Source organism: Leptodactylus fuscus, chromosome 6 (assembly GCF_031893055.1).
Source record: "Leptodactylus fuscus isolate aLepFus1 chromosome 6, aLepFus1.hap2, whole genome shotgun sequence".
NCBI lineage: Eukaryota > Metazoa > Chordata > Amphibia > Anura > Leptodactylidae > Leptodactylus > Leptodactylus fuscus.
The window spans coordinates 100,393,568-100,413,201 of record NC_134270.1 but is presented as its reverse complement, the minus strand read 5'-3'; the positions used below and the strand labels follow the sequence as shown (position 1 = coordinate 100,413,201).

Here is a 19,634-nt window from a genome sequence, read left to right as displayed (position 1 = left end):
CGGGGGAGAGGTGAATTAAACGAGCAGCACAATTTAAGGTGGACTGGAGGGGGGTGAGGGTGTTTGCTGGGAGTCCATGGAGAAGGGTGTTGCAGTAATCTAAGCGGGAGATTATGAGGGCCTGGATGAGCATCTTAGTGGTTTCAGGGGTGAGGAAGGAGCAGATTCGATGGATGTTCTTGAGTTGGAGGCGGCAGAAAGTGTTAAGAGTTTGAATGTGTGACTTGAAGGATAGGTCGGAGTCCAGGGTTACCCCAAGGAATCGGGCCTATGGGACAGGGGTAATTGTGGTTCCGTTAACTTTGATAGATCGGTCAGGTGGAGGGGCCATACGGGGTGGGGTGAAGATGATGAACTCTGTTTTCTCCATTTTGAGTTTGAGAAAGTGGGAGGAGAGGAAGGAGGCTACAGCTGCTAAACAATCTGGAACTCTGGCCAGTAGGGAGGTAATGTCTGGTCCAGAGATGTATATTTGGGTGTCATCGGCATACCAATGGTATTGAAAACCATGAGATTCTATGAGTTGGCCCAGGCCAAGGGTGTAGATGGAGAACAGGAGGGGTCCTAGGACGGAGCCTTGGGGGACACCTACAGAGAGAGGGCATGGTGCGAGTGCGAGACGCTGAATGTGCGGTCAGTGAGGTATGAGGAGATCCAGGAAAGGGCCAGGTCTGAGATACCAAGGGATGAGAGAATTTCTAACGGGAGGGAGTGGTCGACTGTGTCAAAGGCAGAGGAGAGGTCAAGGAGGAGGAGGACAGAGTAATGGTGCTTGGCTTTGGTGGTTAGAAGGTTATTAGTGACTTTTGTTAGGGCAGTTTCAGTGGAGTGACGGGGTCTGAAGCCTGTCTGTAGTCTGTCAAAGGCAGGTCGGAATGCGAGATAGGAGGATAGTTCTGAGTGGATGTGTTGCTCAAGCAGTTTTGAGGTGTATGGGAGCAGTGAGATGGGACGATAGTTGGCTGGAGAGGACGGGTCGAGGGGCGGCTTCGAAAGTATAGGTGTGACTGTGGCGTGTTTGAAGGCAGAAGGGAAGGATCCATTGGCTAGAGATAGGTTGAAGAGGTTGGTTAGGGCCGGTGTAATGACTTCAGTGAGTTTGGGGATGAGATGTGACTGGATCGGGTCAAGCGCGCAGAAGGTGATCTACATTCACAATTCTAATGGCTGCCACTTAGGATCCATTTGCACCATCAGGGCTGATAGGTACACCTTAAACCAAGTAGTGAAATATATTACTTTTATCAAATCTATTTTTATTTTCTAATTGTAGATTTTGTTTAATTTTTATTTCCTGTACAAGATTATAGCGGCTGCCATCTTGCCTAAGCTGGAAATTGCAGCATGTCAATTATAGCAACGGAAATGCTGGCAGTTTCCCTATAGGTATAAAAGAAGCAGAAAGTCTGCAGAGGAACGATACATTGCCGCCACAGTTTTTCCCACAGCACTTTTTTGCTCAGGGACGCCATGTTGGAACTTAGTCTTACACTCACAAGCTTGTAAAGAGTGAGAAGCAGGGAACAGTTCTCAATAGAGAAGTGAGGGAAAGATTTAAAAAATGCAGGATTTCACAGAAGGGATCCAAAATTTGTTTTAAAAATATATTTCGCAGTCTGCCACCAGGTCTATAATGCATGACTGTATTATGTATTTTTACGTGATTCACAACTGCTGTTGCGACTATATACGCAACCTACATTTGGAAGAAAGCCATAATAAGGCCTGTCAGTAGCACCAAACCTGCTTAAGGCCAGGGGCCCCACATAGTGTAAACGCCGCAATGTTGCCGCAGCGTTTCACAGTACCTGCAAATTGGATAGGATCCTGGTTTATCCCAACCACACATTGCAGAAAAATATCTGCAGTGGATATGCTACGATTTCACCATTGCATTGTGTTTTTGTAAATTGCAGCATGTCAATTTTACCTACGGAAATGCTGGAATTTTCCATATAGGTATAATTGAGCAGAAAGTCCACAGAGTTTTTCTGTGAAAAGCGCTGTGCGAAAAAACTTTCCGCCATGGTTTTTCCTTCAGGGCTTCTTGGCTATGGCTCACAACGTGGGGCTGTAGTCTATTGATGGTTTGCATTCTTTGTATTTGCTATTAGAGTGTTGTGGGTCTCAGTACAACGTTTTCCCCCCACTAAACAATCTTTTGTTCCATCACGTTCCTGGAATCTGAATTATTGGTCAGTGTAACTTAAAGCAGCAGTAAGTGCAGACCTTGTGCATCTTAAAGCCCCAGTGTTGCCCACACACATGGTTGGTTGGGGGGCTTGTTCTAGATCACCTAACTCCCTCCATAAATAAACTTTGGATCTCAATAGTTTGGCTTCTCTGTTTGCAGACTTCTGTACTCCAATTGATAAATGTGTAAATTTCCAGAGACTGGCACAGTCACAGGTCTGGGCAGAGGAGCTGTTTATTCTGGGTGTGTGAGACTTTGATGTGCTCTAGGGATTACAGCCAAGGTCACCAGTAGAACATTAAAATATCGTAAAAAGCGGTGGAGAAAATATTACAGGAAGGACGATGCCAAAACCGTCACATAGGATTTGCAGCTTCCATCATTCATAAGGTGGAGCGGGTCATTAGCAGCCTGGGGCATGGATGCCAACTTCAGTAAATTGTAGGGTTTTTTTTTTCTTTCAAGTAATGCAAAATACAGATTGAAAGTTAAATAACTCCATAAAATCTGGGGTGGACAGTGGCTTCACAGTAGCAAAGCTTAAAGGGTGGGCATAGTTAGTGATCTCTTGGACACATCAGATAAATTTGCTTGTAGTTGTTTTGATCCAGCGCTATGTGGACAGACTTGCCCCTTGGGTCAGTAAAAGTGGCACTGTATCTGGTAGCCATGTGTCATCCGTGAGCCACAAATATAGGCAGGTATAGGACCTGCACGGTTTGGACAGTCACAAAAACTATGGCTCCTTGTATGGGCTCTTGGAAATGAATGGGTCCATACTTTATCTTCAGTTGCTAACCCATAAAAATTATGATTGTATGCACTAAGCCTTATAGTTAATCTGACATTCTTTTCATCTCAGTACTGTATTGGGCTGGACTATATTTCCCATAATGCAACTGTGTTAAGCAGTCTGATGAGGGCAATGAATCAGCATTGGGAGACTGTGACATGGTCTTTCAGTCTGAGATTTGTGAGTACAATTCTACTTTGGAAGCTTCTCCTACTACTACTATTGGTTTCAACCCTTTTAGTTGAGCTTCTCTAGTGAACTGAGAACTATGGTGCATCACGTTCCGAGAAATGTATTTTCAATATTTTTCACACTTGGGCGGGAAACACTAAATCTCTAAAGAATGATAAAGGGGCCACAAGAGCCTTTTAATGTAGCTCTGGATTTATCCATCAGAATGGATGTATTCATAGTATAAGAGTAGAAGTAAATTAAATCCATGTAAAGTTGATCATTCTGTACGTAAGATACTGTAAGTGAAACATTATTAAAATGTGGTTTGGAAAACTTTGGCTTAATAGCGTGTGACATTATCTGCCAAATTCAGCCAATTGTTTCTCTTTCTTTTTGAACTGACTCCCATATTACTGTTAGCTTTGTGATGGAACAAGGGGAAAAGTAAAGGTGGAGTCGCACGTTACGTCTGTGACTTTTGAGATTCAGATTTTTTTTATTTCTTATTTTTTAGTGGAACACGATAAAGAGTTTTTTCATCGAAGACGTCACCATCGGGAGTTCCGGTTTGATCTCGCCAAAATCCCAGAAGGCGAAGCAGTGACAGCAGCTGAATTTAGGATATATAAGGATTATATTCGAGAGCGATTTGACAATGAGACCTTCCAGATCAGCATCTATCAAGTTCTGCAGGAACATCAAGGAAAGTAAGTGGATTTCAGAGAGTAACTGATTCCAATAGAAGTCATAGAGACATGTGAGAAGATAACATGTGGACTTGGTCTTGTCAGCTGGTACCCCATTAAGATTACATGCTGTACTCCTCATAAGAAAGGGTTCTTGCGTTATGAAGGGAATATGGCCACCACGTCCTTTGATCTGGTTTGTAGAGTCCTGTGACAGCAGCAGAGTATAATGCTATTAAAATATTCTATATAGTGGCCAAGTAATGGTGATTCTGGTGAGTCATATGAATAAAGTTATATTTTAATTGATAGAGGATTTCCCGACAACCTCCTCATTAATATTCACAGCACTGAGGTGAGCATTAATAGGATGGAAGTGGGTGAGGGGACCTGAAAACTGAGTGACTCCCAGGAGTCCCAGGTGAGATCACATGTCTGTAAGTCCCTCACATGCACAAGGTGTGCCTAAATTACTAGGGCGCTTCGGCCTCTCAATAATGTAGGTGCACTCCCTTGTGCCAGATGTGAATTAGTATAGATTTCAGGTATAACTCACGCTAGCTTTCTGCCACTCCTGCATCTTTGCTCCTATTAACTTGATTGAGAACAGGCTGTCTGGAACAGTTTATTGGTGTGGGGTTTGATACTGATGGGTCTTCATTTTCAAAAATGGCCCCTGTCTTGGAGAAACAAAAATTTACTTGGATTTGAAAAGAAACATCTAAGATGGGACATGGTTATCCAGAAATTGGGCAGACTATGGAGGTGCAGGTGAGAATGACGTCACTGGTCCTGCTCCAGTGACCGCTGAGGCCAATGATTGGTCTCAGTAGTCAGGTGGGGTGCAGGGAATATGAAGACACGCCACCTCAGCAGAGTATAGTGACGGGTAATAGACCTGCGGAGACAAATGAGTTGTCATTTTCAGAGCCAGTTCATAGCACATTGCAGGTAGATGATTGTCTGCAGAAGCTTACAGCACAGTGTAGGGAAAGACTATTTACAGCAACACACAGAACAATGCAAGAGAAGATCATTTACAGCAGTTCACAGCATAGTATAGAGCAATGATGGCGAACCTTTTAGAGACCGAGTGCCCAAACTGCAACACAAAACCCACTAAATTACTGCAAAGTGCCAAAACACCAATTTAACCTTAATACTCTGCAAATTCACAATTGTGTACAGTTATAGACCCACAAAATACAGTCGTGTACATGGGACTGTACAGACCTTTCAATGATACAAACAACTTTATAATTAAAGGTAATAGTCTTTGCATTTGGTACTTTTAAACAATTAATGTTCACTATTTACATAGCACAGTATCTGTTTTATAGTGACAATACAATGTTATTACAGCCTGTGCTAATATCACGTCTGCTATAAAACAGATACTGTGTGATATGAATAGTGAAGAGACCCCAGACAGTACAGTGTGCCCCAAGTGGCCCCCAGACAGTACAATATGCCCCAAGTGGACCCCAGACAGTACAATGCACTCCACAGTGACCCTCACACAGTATTATATGCACCACAGTGGCCCTCACACAGTATTATATGCTCCACAGTAGGCCCCCACACAGTATTATATATACTCCGCAGTAATATAATAATAATAATAAATTTTATTTATATAGTGCCAACATATTCCGCAGCGTTGTACAATTTGTAGGGTTCAAATACAGACAGAAAGATACATTACAAAGAAAGTCATTTCACACAATGGGACTGAGGGCCCTCCTCGCAAGAGCTTACAATCTAGGCCCCCACACAGTATTATATGCTCCGCAGTGGGCCCTTTGCACATTATTATATACTCCACAGTAGGCCCCCAGACAGTATTATATACCACATACTCAGTATGCAATCCCACGAAGAACATCTTCCTTCTTCTTCTTACTGCAGGTGCTGATGACTTATGTCATCATGCCTGTGTCAGGGCAGAGGTCACACTGACACTACTCGGACAGTTTTTAGCTGTATGTGCATTTGCAAGCCCTATATGGGACAGTGACTGGCAATGTCTGAAAAGTGCTGCAAAATATGATGGCGTTATACAAGTTAGCAAAAATAAATAAAAAACAATAAAACTAGCTAAGGGGATTACTAAACACATAAGCAGGAAAGGTCAATGCAAAAAAAGTAAATAAATAACAGATAAGCACAACTTTTACATGGTATGTGTTTATCGATTTTGCATGGACAAAGGGGTCCAAGGCTGTTAAGTCCACATAATGGCTGCCTTTTCCCCAAATCCACTAAGTCACCTTTTATTGTTTGAACACATACTTGTGGGCCCTCTTGACCCCTGGTCTGCAACGCTGTGGGTGTCGGGATGCTTAACATTGTACACACCATCTCCAGCAGCTATGTTTTACAGTTCCCACAGAGGGCACGTGTGCATGAAGAATTTCAATAAATATCAGCCCAGCTCCCCTCCACCGCCCAGCCACAGCCCTGGATCGAACTTTTATGAGCAGCATTTATGGCTCTCTTCAGGCCAGTGTGCAGATCATTACACCAAAGACCTCATCAAGGGCTTTTTTTTTTTTGTTAACCCCTGACAATATTTTAAGAGGTCAGAAACTCGTCAGGAATGGATTTCCGTGCACAGAATTGATTTCAATAAACAAGCATTTAACACTTTATATCTTACTATAAGGGAACTCGTGAAGAGGTGGGAAATCTGCAGGGAGAAAGTACAAACACAAGGTCTATGGAAAGAGTCTTAAAGCACAACTCCAATTCTAAAATAAAATTTCATAAGAGAAAACTACGGTATAAGGGAATATAATGGAGTTTGTATGTTTTCTCCATGCTTGCATGGGTTTCCTTCAGGTACTCTGGTTTCCTCCAACACTGCAAAGAAATACTGAAAGGGAATGTAGTTTGTGAGCCATATGTAAGACAGTGACAGAGAAAGCCTGTAAAGCGCTAAGGAATATGATGGTGCTATATAAGAATATAGAATCCATATCCAGATTAGAGTCAGATTGTCACTCACACATAGATCAGATTACAGCTATAGGCTATGGAGAGAGTCCTGTGGATGGGTTACTAAATAGAGATAAATGGAGAAAAAAAGCATTTTCTTTAAAGAATTCGAGCAAGAACCCTTTTATTCCATCCCTGTTCCCCTCTCCTGATTGTCCGTCACTAACCAGGGTGCTCTCATGTATTCTGCGCTCATATCCCTGAAATATAGTTTCTCCTTAGGTCCTGATCAGAACCAGCTTGGCCTTTATATTTCTCTTTTTCTTTGCTCTGCCACAATCCCATGATATATCAGTATAACATGATATGGACAGCTAAAGACTTTAATAGTAATTATTGAACATGAATATGTATCTAAAGGTGCTATTGACAGGAAATTCTCACCAGATGTCGGTACCAACCCATCCAATTCTAGATGTCCATAAATTAAGTTATGTGTAATAATGAGAAATGACACTGGGGAAAAGTATAGAACACACAAAAAAGAGGTGCAAAAAGCCATGGAAAGTCCTGACACTGGCTGAAATCTATCTGGAATTAGAAAGCAATCCTGACACTTAGTGACAAATAATATCTGCTGGTTTATCTGATGGCCTATAAAAAGGAGCCTCAGTACTAAGGGGCCACACAAGAAGCATCTCATGATGGATAAAACCACTGAGCTGTCTCAAGACTTTTGTAACCTCATTGTTGCAAAACATATTGATGGCATTGGTTACAGAAGAATTTCTAAACTACTGAAGGTTCCAGTGAGCACTGTTGGAGCCAGGGGCGTAGTGTTCGTGGTCGCAGGGAGTGCGACCACAACCAGGCCCAGCAAGGTATAAGGCCCGCGGCTAGTTGGAGATGGCTGGAGCCCGGTACCACTGTGACAGCGGTCAGGGAAAGCCTGGTTCCCTGACCACTATACAAATTGTAAATGAAAATAGATACTAGCCCGGGGAGGTGACTTCAAATAATAAATAGGTATACTCACCTCTCCAGCGTCATCCGTCATGTGACGGTCACATGGGGCGCAGCAGCGTAATGACATCCCCATGTGACCGCTGAGGACCAATCACAGGCCTCAGCAGAGACGTCGGGAAGATGGCCGAAGATGCTGCAAACAATTCAAGCCAGGAGGGGGCTCTGACGGACCCAGACAAAAGTTTGCACCCGGCCCACAAGACACTTGTTACGCCACTGATTGGGGCCATTATCCGGAAGTAGAAAGAACATCATTTTACTGTAAATCGGCCACGACCAGGTGTTCCCTACAAGATTTCAGACAGAGGAGTGAAAAGAATTATCAGAAGAGCTGTCCAAGAGCCAAGGACCACCTGAGGAGAGCTACAGAAAAAAATAAAGTAATGCACTCAACCTCCATGTCCTGTATGCACGCTCACCACACAAGACTCCATTGCTGAACAAAAAGCATGTTCAAGTGTATGTAAAGATACTCTTTTGTCTTGTAGATGAATTACTGTCAGGCTTTCTATTCACTGCATCTTTAGTTGCTCCTTTATATTAGTATATATGCCATAGATTTAGATGGTATAACATGTTCTTGCTGTGCAGTTTACTTACCACTGGCTTTATCATTGACTGCATTCCCTGTTACTTCATCTTATCAACAGATACTGTATGTCATATATTAGATTGGTATTTGTTGTCCAGTACTTTATATAGCAAAGAAGAGTGTTTCTTTATATTCACTGTGGTGATTTGCTGCGTTTTACTGTATTACTTTACATAATTATTCACTGAACTAGCACTTTATCATTATGATTTTTTTTTTCTAATCCTCTTTAAGTAATTTTGTATTGGCCCATTTGTTAGTCTATACCTTGGGGACTGTTTGTTTTGTCGGTGTCTTTTTTCCATCATGTAAGGTTTTGTCTTTTACTTTATTTATTACATTTTTTTTCATAATTTTTTTCATAATTTTGTAATAAATGATTTATACATGATTTATTTAATGGTCTCTGTTTTTTTCTGTAAGCTTGTTTTGTTTGGGGTCCACTCATTTTTGTTGGTTTATAGGTTTATCATGTATGTAAAGACAAGCCTGTGAAATAGAGATGAGCGAACACTGTTCGGATCAGCCGATCCGAACAGCACGCACCCATAGAAATGAATGGAAGCACCTATGACGGATTAGCGTCATAGGTGCTTCCATTCATTTCTATGGGTGCGTGCTGTTCGGATCGGCTGATCCGAACAGTGTTCGCTCATCTCTACTGTGAAATACTAGGAGCGACTATTGAATATAGTCTGGTCAGATGAGACAAAAATTGAACTCTTGTTTGGCGGCCAAAAGGCAATGCATATCACACCAAAAACACCATACCAACAGTGAAGTTTGGAGATGGGAATATCATGGTATGGGGGCTGTTTTTCAGTATACGGCACTGGCAAACTTCATGTGATTGAAGGAAGTATGAATGGACAAATGTACCGAGACATTCTTGATAAAGACTACTATCAGGATGATGAAGAGGAAATGAGGGTGGACATTTCAGCAAGACAATGATCCCAAAATCCTCAATTGGTTTCAGAGAGAAAAATAAAGCTGCACCAATGGCCCTGCCAATCACCTGAAGTGAATCCAATAGAAAATCTATAATAGGAACTAAAGTTCAGAGTTCATAGAAGGAGCCCAGCCTTGTAGAGTGTTTGTGTGGATGAATGGGCCAAAATCACACCTGAGCAATGTATGCAACTAGCTTCTCCATACAGGAGGTGTCTTGAAGCTGCCATCACCAACAAAGACATTCGTACAAAGTATTAAGTGCATTTCAGTGTGTTCTATACTTTTTTCCATTGTCATTTCTTATTATTACACAAAACGTAATTTTGCAGACATTTATGGTTTGATTTCTTTGCCTGTGTGAATTAGATGGGTTGTTACCGACATCTGGTGAGAATTTCCTGTCATTAGCACGTTTAGAAACATATTTACTTAGACATTTGGTGACATGTTCAATACTTATTTTTGCACCCGCTGTATCTACCTGTTAGGGGCAGTTTAATTAGGGCTAGTTCACACGGGGTTCCGTGTGAACACATTCCGTTGCGGCTGCCGCAATGGGATGCCGGTGCAGTGCACTGGCATCCCATCACTGCTTTCCGCTCTGGATTAAATCCAAATGAATGGGCCTAGTCCGGAGGGTGCTGTCGCGAGGCGGATGGTGTGACTGAATCAGCCGCGGAATACGCGTAAAGAAAGGGCAGATCACTTCTTTTTTAGCGGGAACAAACCGCTAGCGGAAAAAAGAACGCTAGTGGTCTACATAGACCTCCATTGTGAGGGGGCGGATTCCGCATCAAAATCCGCCCCCTCTTGCCCCATGTGAACTAGCCCTTACTCGCTCTGTATTCGTCTAAATAATCTAAGACACTATACATATATAGTTAGGCAGGCTATGCTCCTTCATTATAGCTGTATGACAGGAATTACTGTAACTTTAAAACACCATGGTTATTTCCACATGGGGCCCCGGCCTTAAAGGGAATGCATCACCAAAAGTAGCCATTTTGTAAACTAAGTTTTTATTCTAAACACATTTTTTAAGAATTTTTGTTGATTTTTATTTAGTTTTTCTATGTCATTATCTTTAGGCTTTTTATTGCAGCAATTTACATTTACATTACAAATGAGACAAACAGGATCACTACAGAAGTTCAAACCGCTACAGATAATACCAATTGTGAACCATCATTACATCCACTACTGATGTTAGATGATGTCTAATCCCTCTCCCTGCACAGAACATATCTAGAAAACTCTTCCGTAAACCTCAATGAGTTGGCTACAGACTACTGCTGCCTATGGCCATGACTATGTTGTAAAGCATATCATTAAATGCTGTTAAAAGAACAAAGGAAAATCTCAGGCAAGATGGCAGCCCCCATAGTTGTATACAGAAAATAAATAAACTCTACAATCATACAATACAAACAGATTAGAAATAAGAGATGTATTTCACTGTCTATGGTTAATAAATAAATAGAAAAAAAATACATTCCTTTTAATAAGATTTTTTGAAAAGTTTCTTACATTCTTGTGCATTATTCTTTTCTGAAAGTAATTTTATAATTGCATGTGTACTAAAGGAATGCTCTATGGGCCCATTCACATAGCAAAATGTGCCGCTGATTTTGAGGCGGATTCAGCCACAAAATCAGTGGCAGATTTCTCCCTGACTGTCTCATTGTTTTCAATGGGAGGCAAAGTTTCAAGCAGGGCAATGAAAAATTAAGAGTCATGCTTATTCTTCATTCATTTGCACCAGACCCCAAGCAGGGATCCAGAAATAGTAGGTATTTGATACTCAAAATCTAAAAAAAAACCTGAATCTATCAATATATAGTGTCAATGATTTATTTCATTAGATTAGATAAGATAATTCTTTAATAGTCCCACCATGGGGAAGTTCAGTGTGTTACAGCTGCATGGATAATACAGTAATATATTTCAAGACAGAACACATACAAGCTCAGAATAGCAAATAGAAAGATAATAGAAGTCATAGCAACTTCAGGATCATTTATTTCTCTGTGCAGAGTGATCTCTCCAGTGGTTGAAGATATACACTGTAGGTCTAATACTTTACACTTCTGAGCTTCTGTTATAGTAGATTATTTTCTGTGGACTAAACAGCTTTGACTTTGCATAGATAAATTTTAACTGCCCTTATACATTGTAACACACTATAGGTCACTGTATTACATATTTTTTGCTCTATGCCATGCACATCATCTAATCCTCAGTATTTCCACAGGGATTCCGACCTGTTCCTGCTTGACTCGAGAACCATCTGGGCGGCTGAAGAAGGCTGGCTGGTTTTTGATATTACTGCCACCAGCAATCACTGGGTACTCATCCCACAGCAAAACCTTGGCCTTCAGCTGTCTGTGGAGAGCAACAATGGTGAGTGATGGAGAAAGACATTTTCATACAAGGTATTAGAACCAGTTTGCAATGAGCCAGGTTCATTATGAATTTCACAAAAATTTCAGTTTCAGCCCAACCTGAAATTTTTGGGGTTCACTACCCATGAATCGTTATTATACTCTGGGGTCTCTCTAGCCCAGTGTTGTGATGTCGGCCCACTCCACAAAATGCTGTAGTCCATTTACAGGCCTTAGCAGTGACCCGGGGTGCATAAATGTGTCTCAAAGGGGTGGAATACTTGACCAACATTAGAAATCTCTGTTGTAGACTTCATTAAAAATGGCATGTCTTCTTTTGTTTCGCAAAATAACCGGTACAGTAACAGATACCCAATGGACCCCATTATAATGAATGGGATTCCTCAGATCTGTTGGTGTCCGTCATTTAACAGATCTGTTTATGTTAAGATTTTACATTTTCTGTTCCTAAAAGTCAGATTTGCAATAGTTGTACCTACATTTATCTTTATGGTTGCATTACACATTTAGACTAGAATGACTGCGGAAAAATGTATTGTAAAGCCTATAACAATTTTTATTGCACAGCATTTTTAGCAGCATGCTGTAGATATGGCTTTTTTCGGATCTTTTTTCATAAGCTTTTTACAGAATTGCGAGAAAAAAAAACTCATGTTGTTAAGGTTACAAATAAAAACTGCTATTAAAAGTGCGTTAGGTCATGGCCCCACATGGCGTAAACGCCGCAGAAAAAAATGCGGTGTTTTACAGTCAGAGCAAAGTGGATGTGATTCTAGCGAATATGTGGTGTGGACACGTGGCGATTTCTAAAATAGTCACAGTTTTGGAAATTATATCTATGGAAACACAGACGCTGAGCGGTGAGGAACGCCCCCACAGTACTAGTCTATGGGCAGTAAGGAACGCCCCCTCTGACAGTTAAGCACTATGGACTGTACTGTTAGGAGGGGCGTTCCTCACAGACTGTCAGAAACGTCCCTCTGACACTAAAGAGCTGTCAGTAATGGCACTGATATCTCTTGCCCCAGGGCACATAACGGGAATTCAGCGCACTGTTGGTTTTCTAGCGGTATATAAAACCGCAGTTGCCTGAGGACATGAAAGGTCCTCTTTAAGCGTGTAGCTTTAAAAAATAGCAAAAATCTGTGTGTGTGGAGAAGACTTTAAGTTAACAAGAAACCTATGATCATTGCATGTGTTCTTCAGAACCGCAGCAGATATTATCAGTAAATGGCATCCGGAAGATAGTTAAGTTTGTGTTTACTCGTAAAAAAATGTCAGGAAAGAAAGAAAGAAAAAACCCACTGGGATAATGAGGCCGGCATGTGAGCTGTGTCTCCTGCCCTCACTGGTATCCTGGGCAGACGCTGTACTGTACGATCCACCGGCTCTCTGGTCTGCAGATGTCGCAGGAAGTGAGTGCTGCTCTCATTAGCCTAACCAGGGCTCCTATGCTCATCATGTGGATAGCGGTATTATAATTTCTATGCATCAAGTTCATACAGCTTTCTGCAAGTCACTGAATGGAAACATGTGTCCTAGTCATGTGCTGACTACACAGGTAATAGAGAGCCTTGCAGATGTGTGATCAACATCACATGGTGAGAACTGCTTATCATGATCTGAAAGCTCCTACCTACACTGACACACTGTAACAAAACCGAATGCAAGCTATGACATATCATTCATTTACAGCAACAATAGATGGTAATTTTTGAGGAACCAATCTAACAACTGCAGATTTGTGACTAGAATTGTTGGTCAGAAGGGGTCTTCAACCTCTGTATTCATGAAAGAGTTTTCCTTTTTACTGACAGCAAGCATAGATCTTAAAAGTATATACAGAGTATATCACAAAGTTGAAGGAATATTAAATAAATTTTATCTATTGAAAACTAGACAACCCCTTTAAATCTTGATGACTAGTGGATTGCAACCCTGACACATAGTAAGTGGTTTGTAGGTGCTATGTGATCTGCTAGTCGTAGCTGTACCCCTGCTCTTCCCCTCCCTTCCATGAATGTCTACAGTATCTCACACAATCTAGTAACACATTTTACAGACTGCGTTTGTTTTCTGCACTGAATAAATTACCTAAGGCTGGAATTTAAGATTCTCCTGAGGAACACGGTTTTACAGGTTTTTGGGGTTTTTTTGGTGGGGGGGATTTTTCTTGTGTTAAATGATGGTGAACTCTGTACAACCCTTTGGATCAAGTCAGTGGTGGAGGTGTGGTTACTTGTTTTATTTATTACCTGTTTTACTGTATTGAGACCTGGATTAAAGGACCAGTGACTGATCCCTCAGATTTGTCGAGAAAGACAGTTATGGGCACTAGCCCTTGGTGTTGAGTACCCTCCAACCAGATACCTCCAAAGCTACTGTCTATAGCAGTCTCAAGCAAATACATTCAGCTAGTAGCATATCACACTGCACTGTTACCAGCTGTGCAATGACATATATACAGGCATAAAACGCAGCACCAAGTATGCCAATGTAAAGGTTCAGTTTACTGAAGCATTGTATTTTTTAAAATATAAAAAAAGTTAAAAAGTGTAAATGCTCCCTTTTTCCCCAATAAAAATAAGAGTAAATAAACCCCCCCTGGATTGTGTTTGCTGAGATTTACAAAAAGGAAGATGATGTGGATGACCACTGATGTGGTTGCCATCGCAACTTCTGCAAGGTTTGACTCTCAATTCTCCTATACTTAGAGTCTCCAGTGAGATTTGTCACTAACAACTTGTCTAGTATTGAAAAACACTCATCATAAAGGGACTTCTTTAAATGAGCCTCAATGCCTTCTGTGTACTCAAAGGATCTGTGGCATATACCATGGCATGTACCACAGAAAACCTGAACGTACTGAAATCTTTCTATCTCATGTTAGCTTTGTCTTATTTATCGGTCTATTGGGTATATCCTATAAAGTGTGTTTTGTTTTTGTTTTTTTTTGCTCTACCAGTTTCAGTTGTCTTTTTGTACATTAGGTCAGAGCATCAACCCAAAACTAGCCGGTTTGATTGGGACCAACGGACCTCACAACAAGCAACCATTTATGGTGGCCTTTTTTAAAGCCACAGAGATTCACTTGCGTAGTATTCGATCAACAGGTGGGAAGCAGCGCAACCAAAACCGATCCAAAGCACCAAAGAACCAGGAGGCATTGAGAGTGGCAAATGTAGCAGGTATATATTCAACCTTTTCTCTATGGATAAAAGATATAGAATTCCCTTTCTTCACGAGTCACTTCACCTCCAGCACAATCTGCCATTCACATTTGACTGGAGACTCCGAGCAGCATTACCTGTGGATGGAGAATGATGGATGGATTGAGTGATTTAGCAGATTGGGGGCATTGATCCAGAATTCACCTTTCCATCTTTTTTTATATCCCTACAGAGAACACCAGTACGGATCAGAAACAGGCCTGTAAGAAGCACGAGTTATATGTCAGCTTTCGGGACCTGGGATGGCAGGTACCTTTTTTACATTCTATTTCTAGAATTTTTTTTTCCTTTTTTTGGAGGGTGGGGGTGAGCAAAGGCCTTATTTATTAACATGATCAAATGTTAATACGGGGCTGTATCTGAAGGCCTTACTCTTTATTATTATACTGTATAGGATAGGTGCTGAATACTTTTTGAGTGGAAGACTTCAGTTTATGTCACTTGGGCAGTGCCATAGAGTCTCATAAGTCACTCTAAGCTGGTGCAACAGGTTGATGTGATATACTGTATACTCTGCAGCAAATTTAAGGAAAATGTAGTTAAGCAACATCATAGCTATATATTTGCCATTGATCTTGTGTGGAATAAGTTTCAGTATGGATTTAATTGTATGTCATCTGTATTTCACACAGGACTGGATCATAGCTCCTGAAGGTTATGCTGCATATTACTGTGAAGGAGAATGCGCTTTTCCTTTAAATTCCTACATGAATGCGACAAACCATGCTATTGTACAAACACTGGTGAGTTTTGTATTGTGGAATAGTCTAGAAGTTTACATATGAAAATATTGGTCATGGAGACTAAATTGTTGCTCACTGATAGAATAACGTGCTTGCTTTCTTGCAGAAATATCATTAAACCTATTAATGGGTTTTATTTGGTGGTGCAGCCCAACTCTGTCGGGCGAGGACTACACAGCAATTTTGGCAGTGACTTCCGTTGCAAGACCAAAGATCACCAGGTCGTCTTGTGACTCATTCACTATTGTTAATAAATGGAGTTGCATTGCTACCCCTATTGTGCCGCTCTGTGTTGCGTCCAATGATTTTCGACTTGAAGTCATGGTCACAGCACTTTCAACTTGAGAGTAAAGAAGTCACAAGACAACCTGGCAATCTTTGGTCCCATTTCTGCCAAAATCACTGTGTAGCCCTAGTTTTTTAGTGAATTGGGGTTGCTGCAATAACAGACACAACTAAATTGTTGGGATTCCTTTCTGAGGTTGTACTTATTCACAGCAGTCAATATGATCAGGCAAATTTGCAGTGCAAAGCATGGGAAGGGAAAGCCTTAGATTTTAATGAGACAGGGATGTCATCTTTTTAATTAAAGGGAGTCTACCACATCCCTGAATATACTCCACTGTCACCTCCATGTTACAGAGCACTTTTAGTCTTGTTATGTAAGTCACCTTTTGTAGATTTGGAGAGAAAAAACTTTAGTCTTATGGAAACAAGGCTGTTGGTGCACAGGGGCGGCCTTCAGCGATCCTCCCACTGCCATCCTACCTGAGCAGCAAGAGCAGTGCTCCCAGGGCTAAAGGTCCACCCCCAGTGCACCAAATGTCTCATTTGTATAAGACTTCAAAGTTGTTATTCTCCAAACGTATAAAAGTAACAAACATGCATGTTGCTTATCACTGTAATGTGCTCTGCAATGTGATGCTAACAGTTGCGTATTCCTGAGGGAGGTGCTAGATTACCCTTTAGGGGTGATATCATTTAATATATGAGCACTAAGTTTTCATATTGGCTGGAAGGTCCTTCATAACCCAAACTTGCTTTTTCATCTCAATACAGGTTCATTTTATCAGCCCGGACACAGTTCCCAAGCCTTGCTGTGCCCCCACTCAGCTCACTGCCATTTCTGTTCTCTATTTTGACGACAGCTCCAATGTGATACTTAAAAAATACAGGAACATGGTGGTCAGGACCTGCGGATGTCATTAACAGTTATCTGGTCCCATTTTCAAGATCCACAGCCGTTGTTGATCCAACAATCGTGAAGGAGCTCTCACCACAGAGCTACTACTGCGCTATGAACTTTCACTACACATTCCATGTCCTGTACTATTTCTGGGTGGTGTTTAGAGTCCCAGAGATATAGCATTCTGCAGTAACATGTCAGCTTTATACTGTGCATTGTGATTGGAGTCCATAGACTGCACAGAATGTCAGATTCCTTATCTTGGAGTTATAGGATCTCATTGGTAGCTACAAACCCAGGATGGAATTGGAAGATGAACAATATTTGGAGACATTTCAGTTTGGTCGGTTGTGTCAGATTGGAGTCACTGGCAGTCCATATGTGGAGTTCATGGATAGTATTAAGATATTCAAATGCGGTCCTCTGTCTTCTGTGACCGTTGTCAAATCCACAAAATAATTTCCTTGTACAGAATGTAGGTGGAACTAGAAATAAAACTTTTTTTCTTTCTTCTGGAAGAGAGCTAATTTGCATAACCATTTTCCAGGGAGCATTGCTTGTAAGACTCATTACATCTGCTGGGTCTCTACAAGGAGAACCAGTAACTTCCAAGAGCTTGTACAGAATGGAAATAAAACAGTATCTTATTTCATCTTGAGATACAAAACCAGTCCCATCGTCATGTTTCATGGCTATGCCTACTATCAAAGGGAAGGTTCACTGATACCCATCAGAAGAAGTCACCAATGGAGGCCCTCACATATCAGTAGAATGAAGTAGTAATGGGCTCGTAATGGGAGTTATGCCATCAGGATGGGAGAGTGGTTGGCATAGATTTATGACGGAAGTATATGTTGCTTGATCACAATGTAGAATCAGAGTTGAGAACTCATCTGAATTGTACAACCAAAAGGCTCATTAAAGCAAGTGGGAGATATTGAAATTTATTGCCCATCCCTTTATTGAAGGGATGTCACACTTAGTAGATCAGGACATTTTATGTGCTAAAACAATTGGATTTCAGTTAGATACCCATAGGAGAGGTTTGTCATCAGGTTAGATATTCATTTAGCTGAAGACTTGTTGACATAACACAAGAATACAGAAATCATGGTATTGTAATGTGGGTACATGGGTTTCCCATCTCAGAGGCATGGATCAAGCACTGTCCTGGCATGTACCAGCACTCCGCAGCTGGTAGCACTTTCTAGAGAAGGAGAACATAGGTTGCCAACAACAGGCACTCAGTCATCCCAGACCACCAGAACTAGGTAATAGGTGGTCTGAAGCATAGACAATGAGTTGTAAAAACTGAGGAGATGTCCAGATGTAGCAGAGTTAACCCAAACTTCTGCAATTGGTTAAACTGATGAAGGATGATATTGTGTCACAGAGGACAACAAAGTATATTTTTACATTGACTTTTGTTGCCTTCTGTGATAACATGCAGCAGTAACCAGTTGTAGAAGTTCAAGTTAACTCTGCTACATCTGTATTCAGCTCTATCTGGCAAACAGAGCAAGATAGATAAAGCAATATATTGGATAAAACACTTCAGTTAGTTTAAGCTACAAGTTTAAATATGATCCTGGATATGAATACCCCTTTAAGACACATAAGAACAATAGAACAATATATGAAAATACTTTGACCTTTTCTGAGTTATGCCAACTGATTTCCTTGAAATCTCAGAGGGGGACCTTTGGCATAAATCAATGATATGGTATATAAAGGGATTCTATCACTAAAAAAATGGTTTTAAACTAAAAGCACATAGTAATAACCTTTATAAAAGTTATTCATCCCTTAGGGCTAGTTCACACGGGGGCAAGGAGGCGGATTTTGACAGCGGATTTCGCCTCAAAATCCGCCTCCACACAATGGTGGTCACGCTGCCGTTTCAGAATTTTTCTTTTTTCTTCTTTATGCTAATTGGGCTTAGACAACACAGGGGCCGTGTCCTATGTAGTATGAGCGCAGCATTCCAGCGCCCCCTTTCTTCTGCTCTGTCCGGCATTCTCCTCCTCTTCACTCCTCTTCTTACATGACACCACCCCAAAATGGCCGATGGACATGCACAATCAGCTGTTTTGTTGCCCATATTGCGGTAGTCTCCTGTAAGAAGAGGAGGAGAATGCCCAAAAGACCAGAAGAAAGGTGGTGCTGGGATGCTGCACCCTCTGTGCTGTCTGAGCCCAATTACCCTGCTTCCCCGAAAATAAGTCTTCCCCAAAAGTAAGACATAGCAGAAGTTTTGATGAGTTGCCTAATATAAGGCACCTACCGAAATAAAGACATCCCCCAATAATAATGTTACTGCGCAAAGATTGTATGAAGAAAAACAATGCGGGCGGCTGAACACTGTGCACGATGTTCCATGTGCTGTGATACGTTGTATCTACTGCTGCTGTAAGATGAGCTGGGAGTTGCCTGCTGTGCATACACTAAGCATCGTATGCGGCAGAGGGTCCACTCTCCCAGCTCATCCCACAGCGGCAGGAACACTGGATACAACGTACAGTATCACAGCAGCAGCTGGCTTTCCTGTGCACACGGAGCACCGCACACAGCGTTCAGCCAGCTGCAATGTTTTTCTTTACACAATCCTTGCGCAGCAAGAGCATCTCAGCGTAGCGCAGTGGTGGCAGCAGCACACAAAAATAAAATAAGACATCCCCTGAAAACAAGACATAGCATATCTTTAGGACCAAAATTTT

At 41.4% G+C, this 19,634-nt stretch overlaps 1 protein-coding gene across 1 annotated transcript in view; it reads left to right on the top strand.

The window, feature by feature from the left end:
* BMP7 (bone morphogenetic protein 7) overlaps positions 1–17,664 on the top strand; it is a 66,739-nt gene extending 49,075 nt beyond the window's left edge. The window contains exons 2-7 of the mRNA XM_075276863.1: positions 3,676–3,868; positions 11,608–11,756; positions 14,749–14,946; positions 15,161–15,237; positions 15,621–15,731; positions 16,791–17,664. Of these exons, the coding sequence (XP_075132964.1) occupies positions 3,676–3,868; positions 11,608–11,756; positions 14,749–14,946; positions 15,161–15,237; positions 15,621–15,731; positions 16,791–16,940 (878 nt within the window). The 3' untranslated portion in view covers positions 16,941–17,664. The remainder of the gene's footprint in view (positions 1–3,675; positions 3,869–11,607; positions 11,757–14,748; positions 14,947–15,160; positions 15,238–15,620; positions 15,732–16,790) is intronic.
* Positions 17,665–19,634: the final 1,970 nt, after the last annotated feature.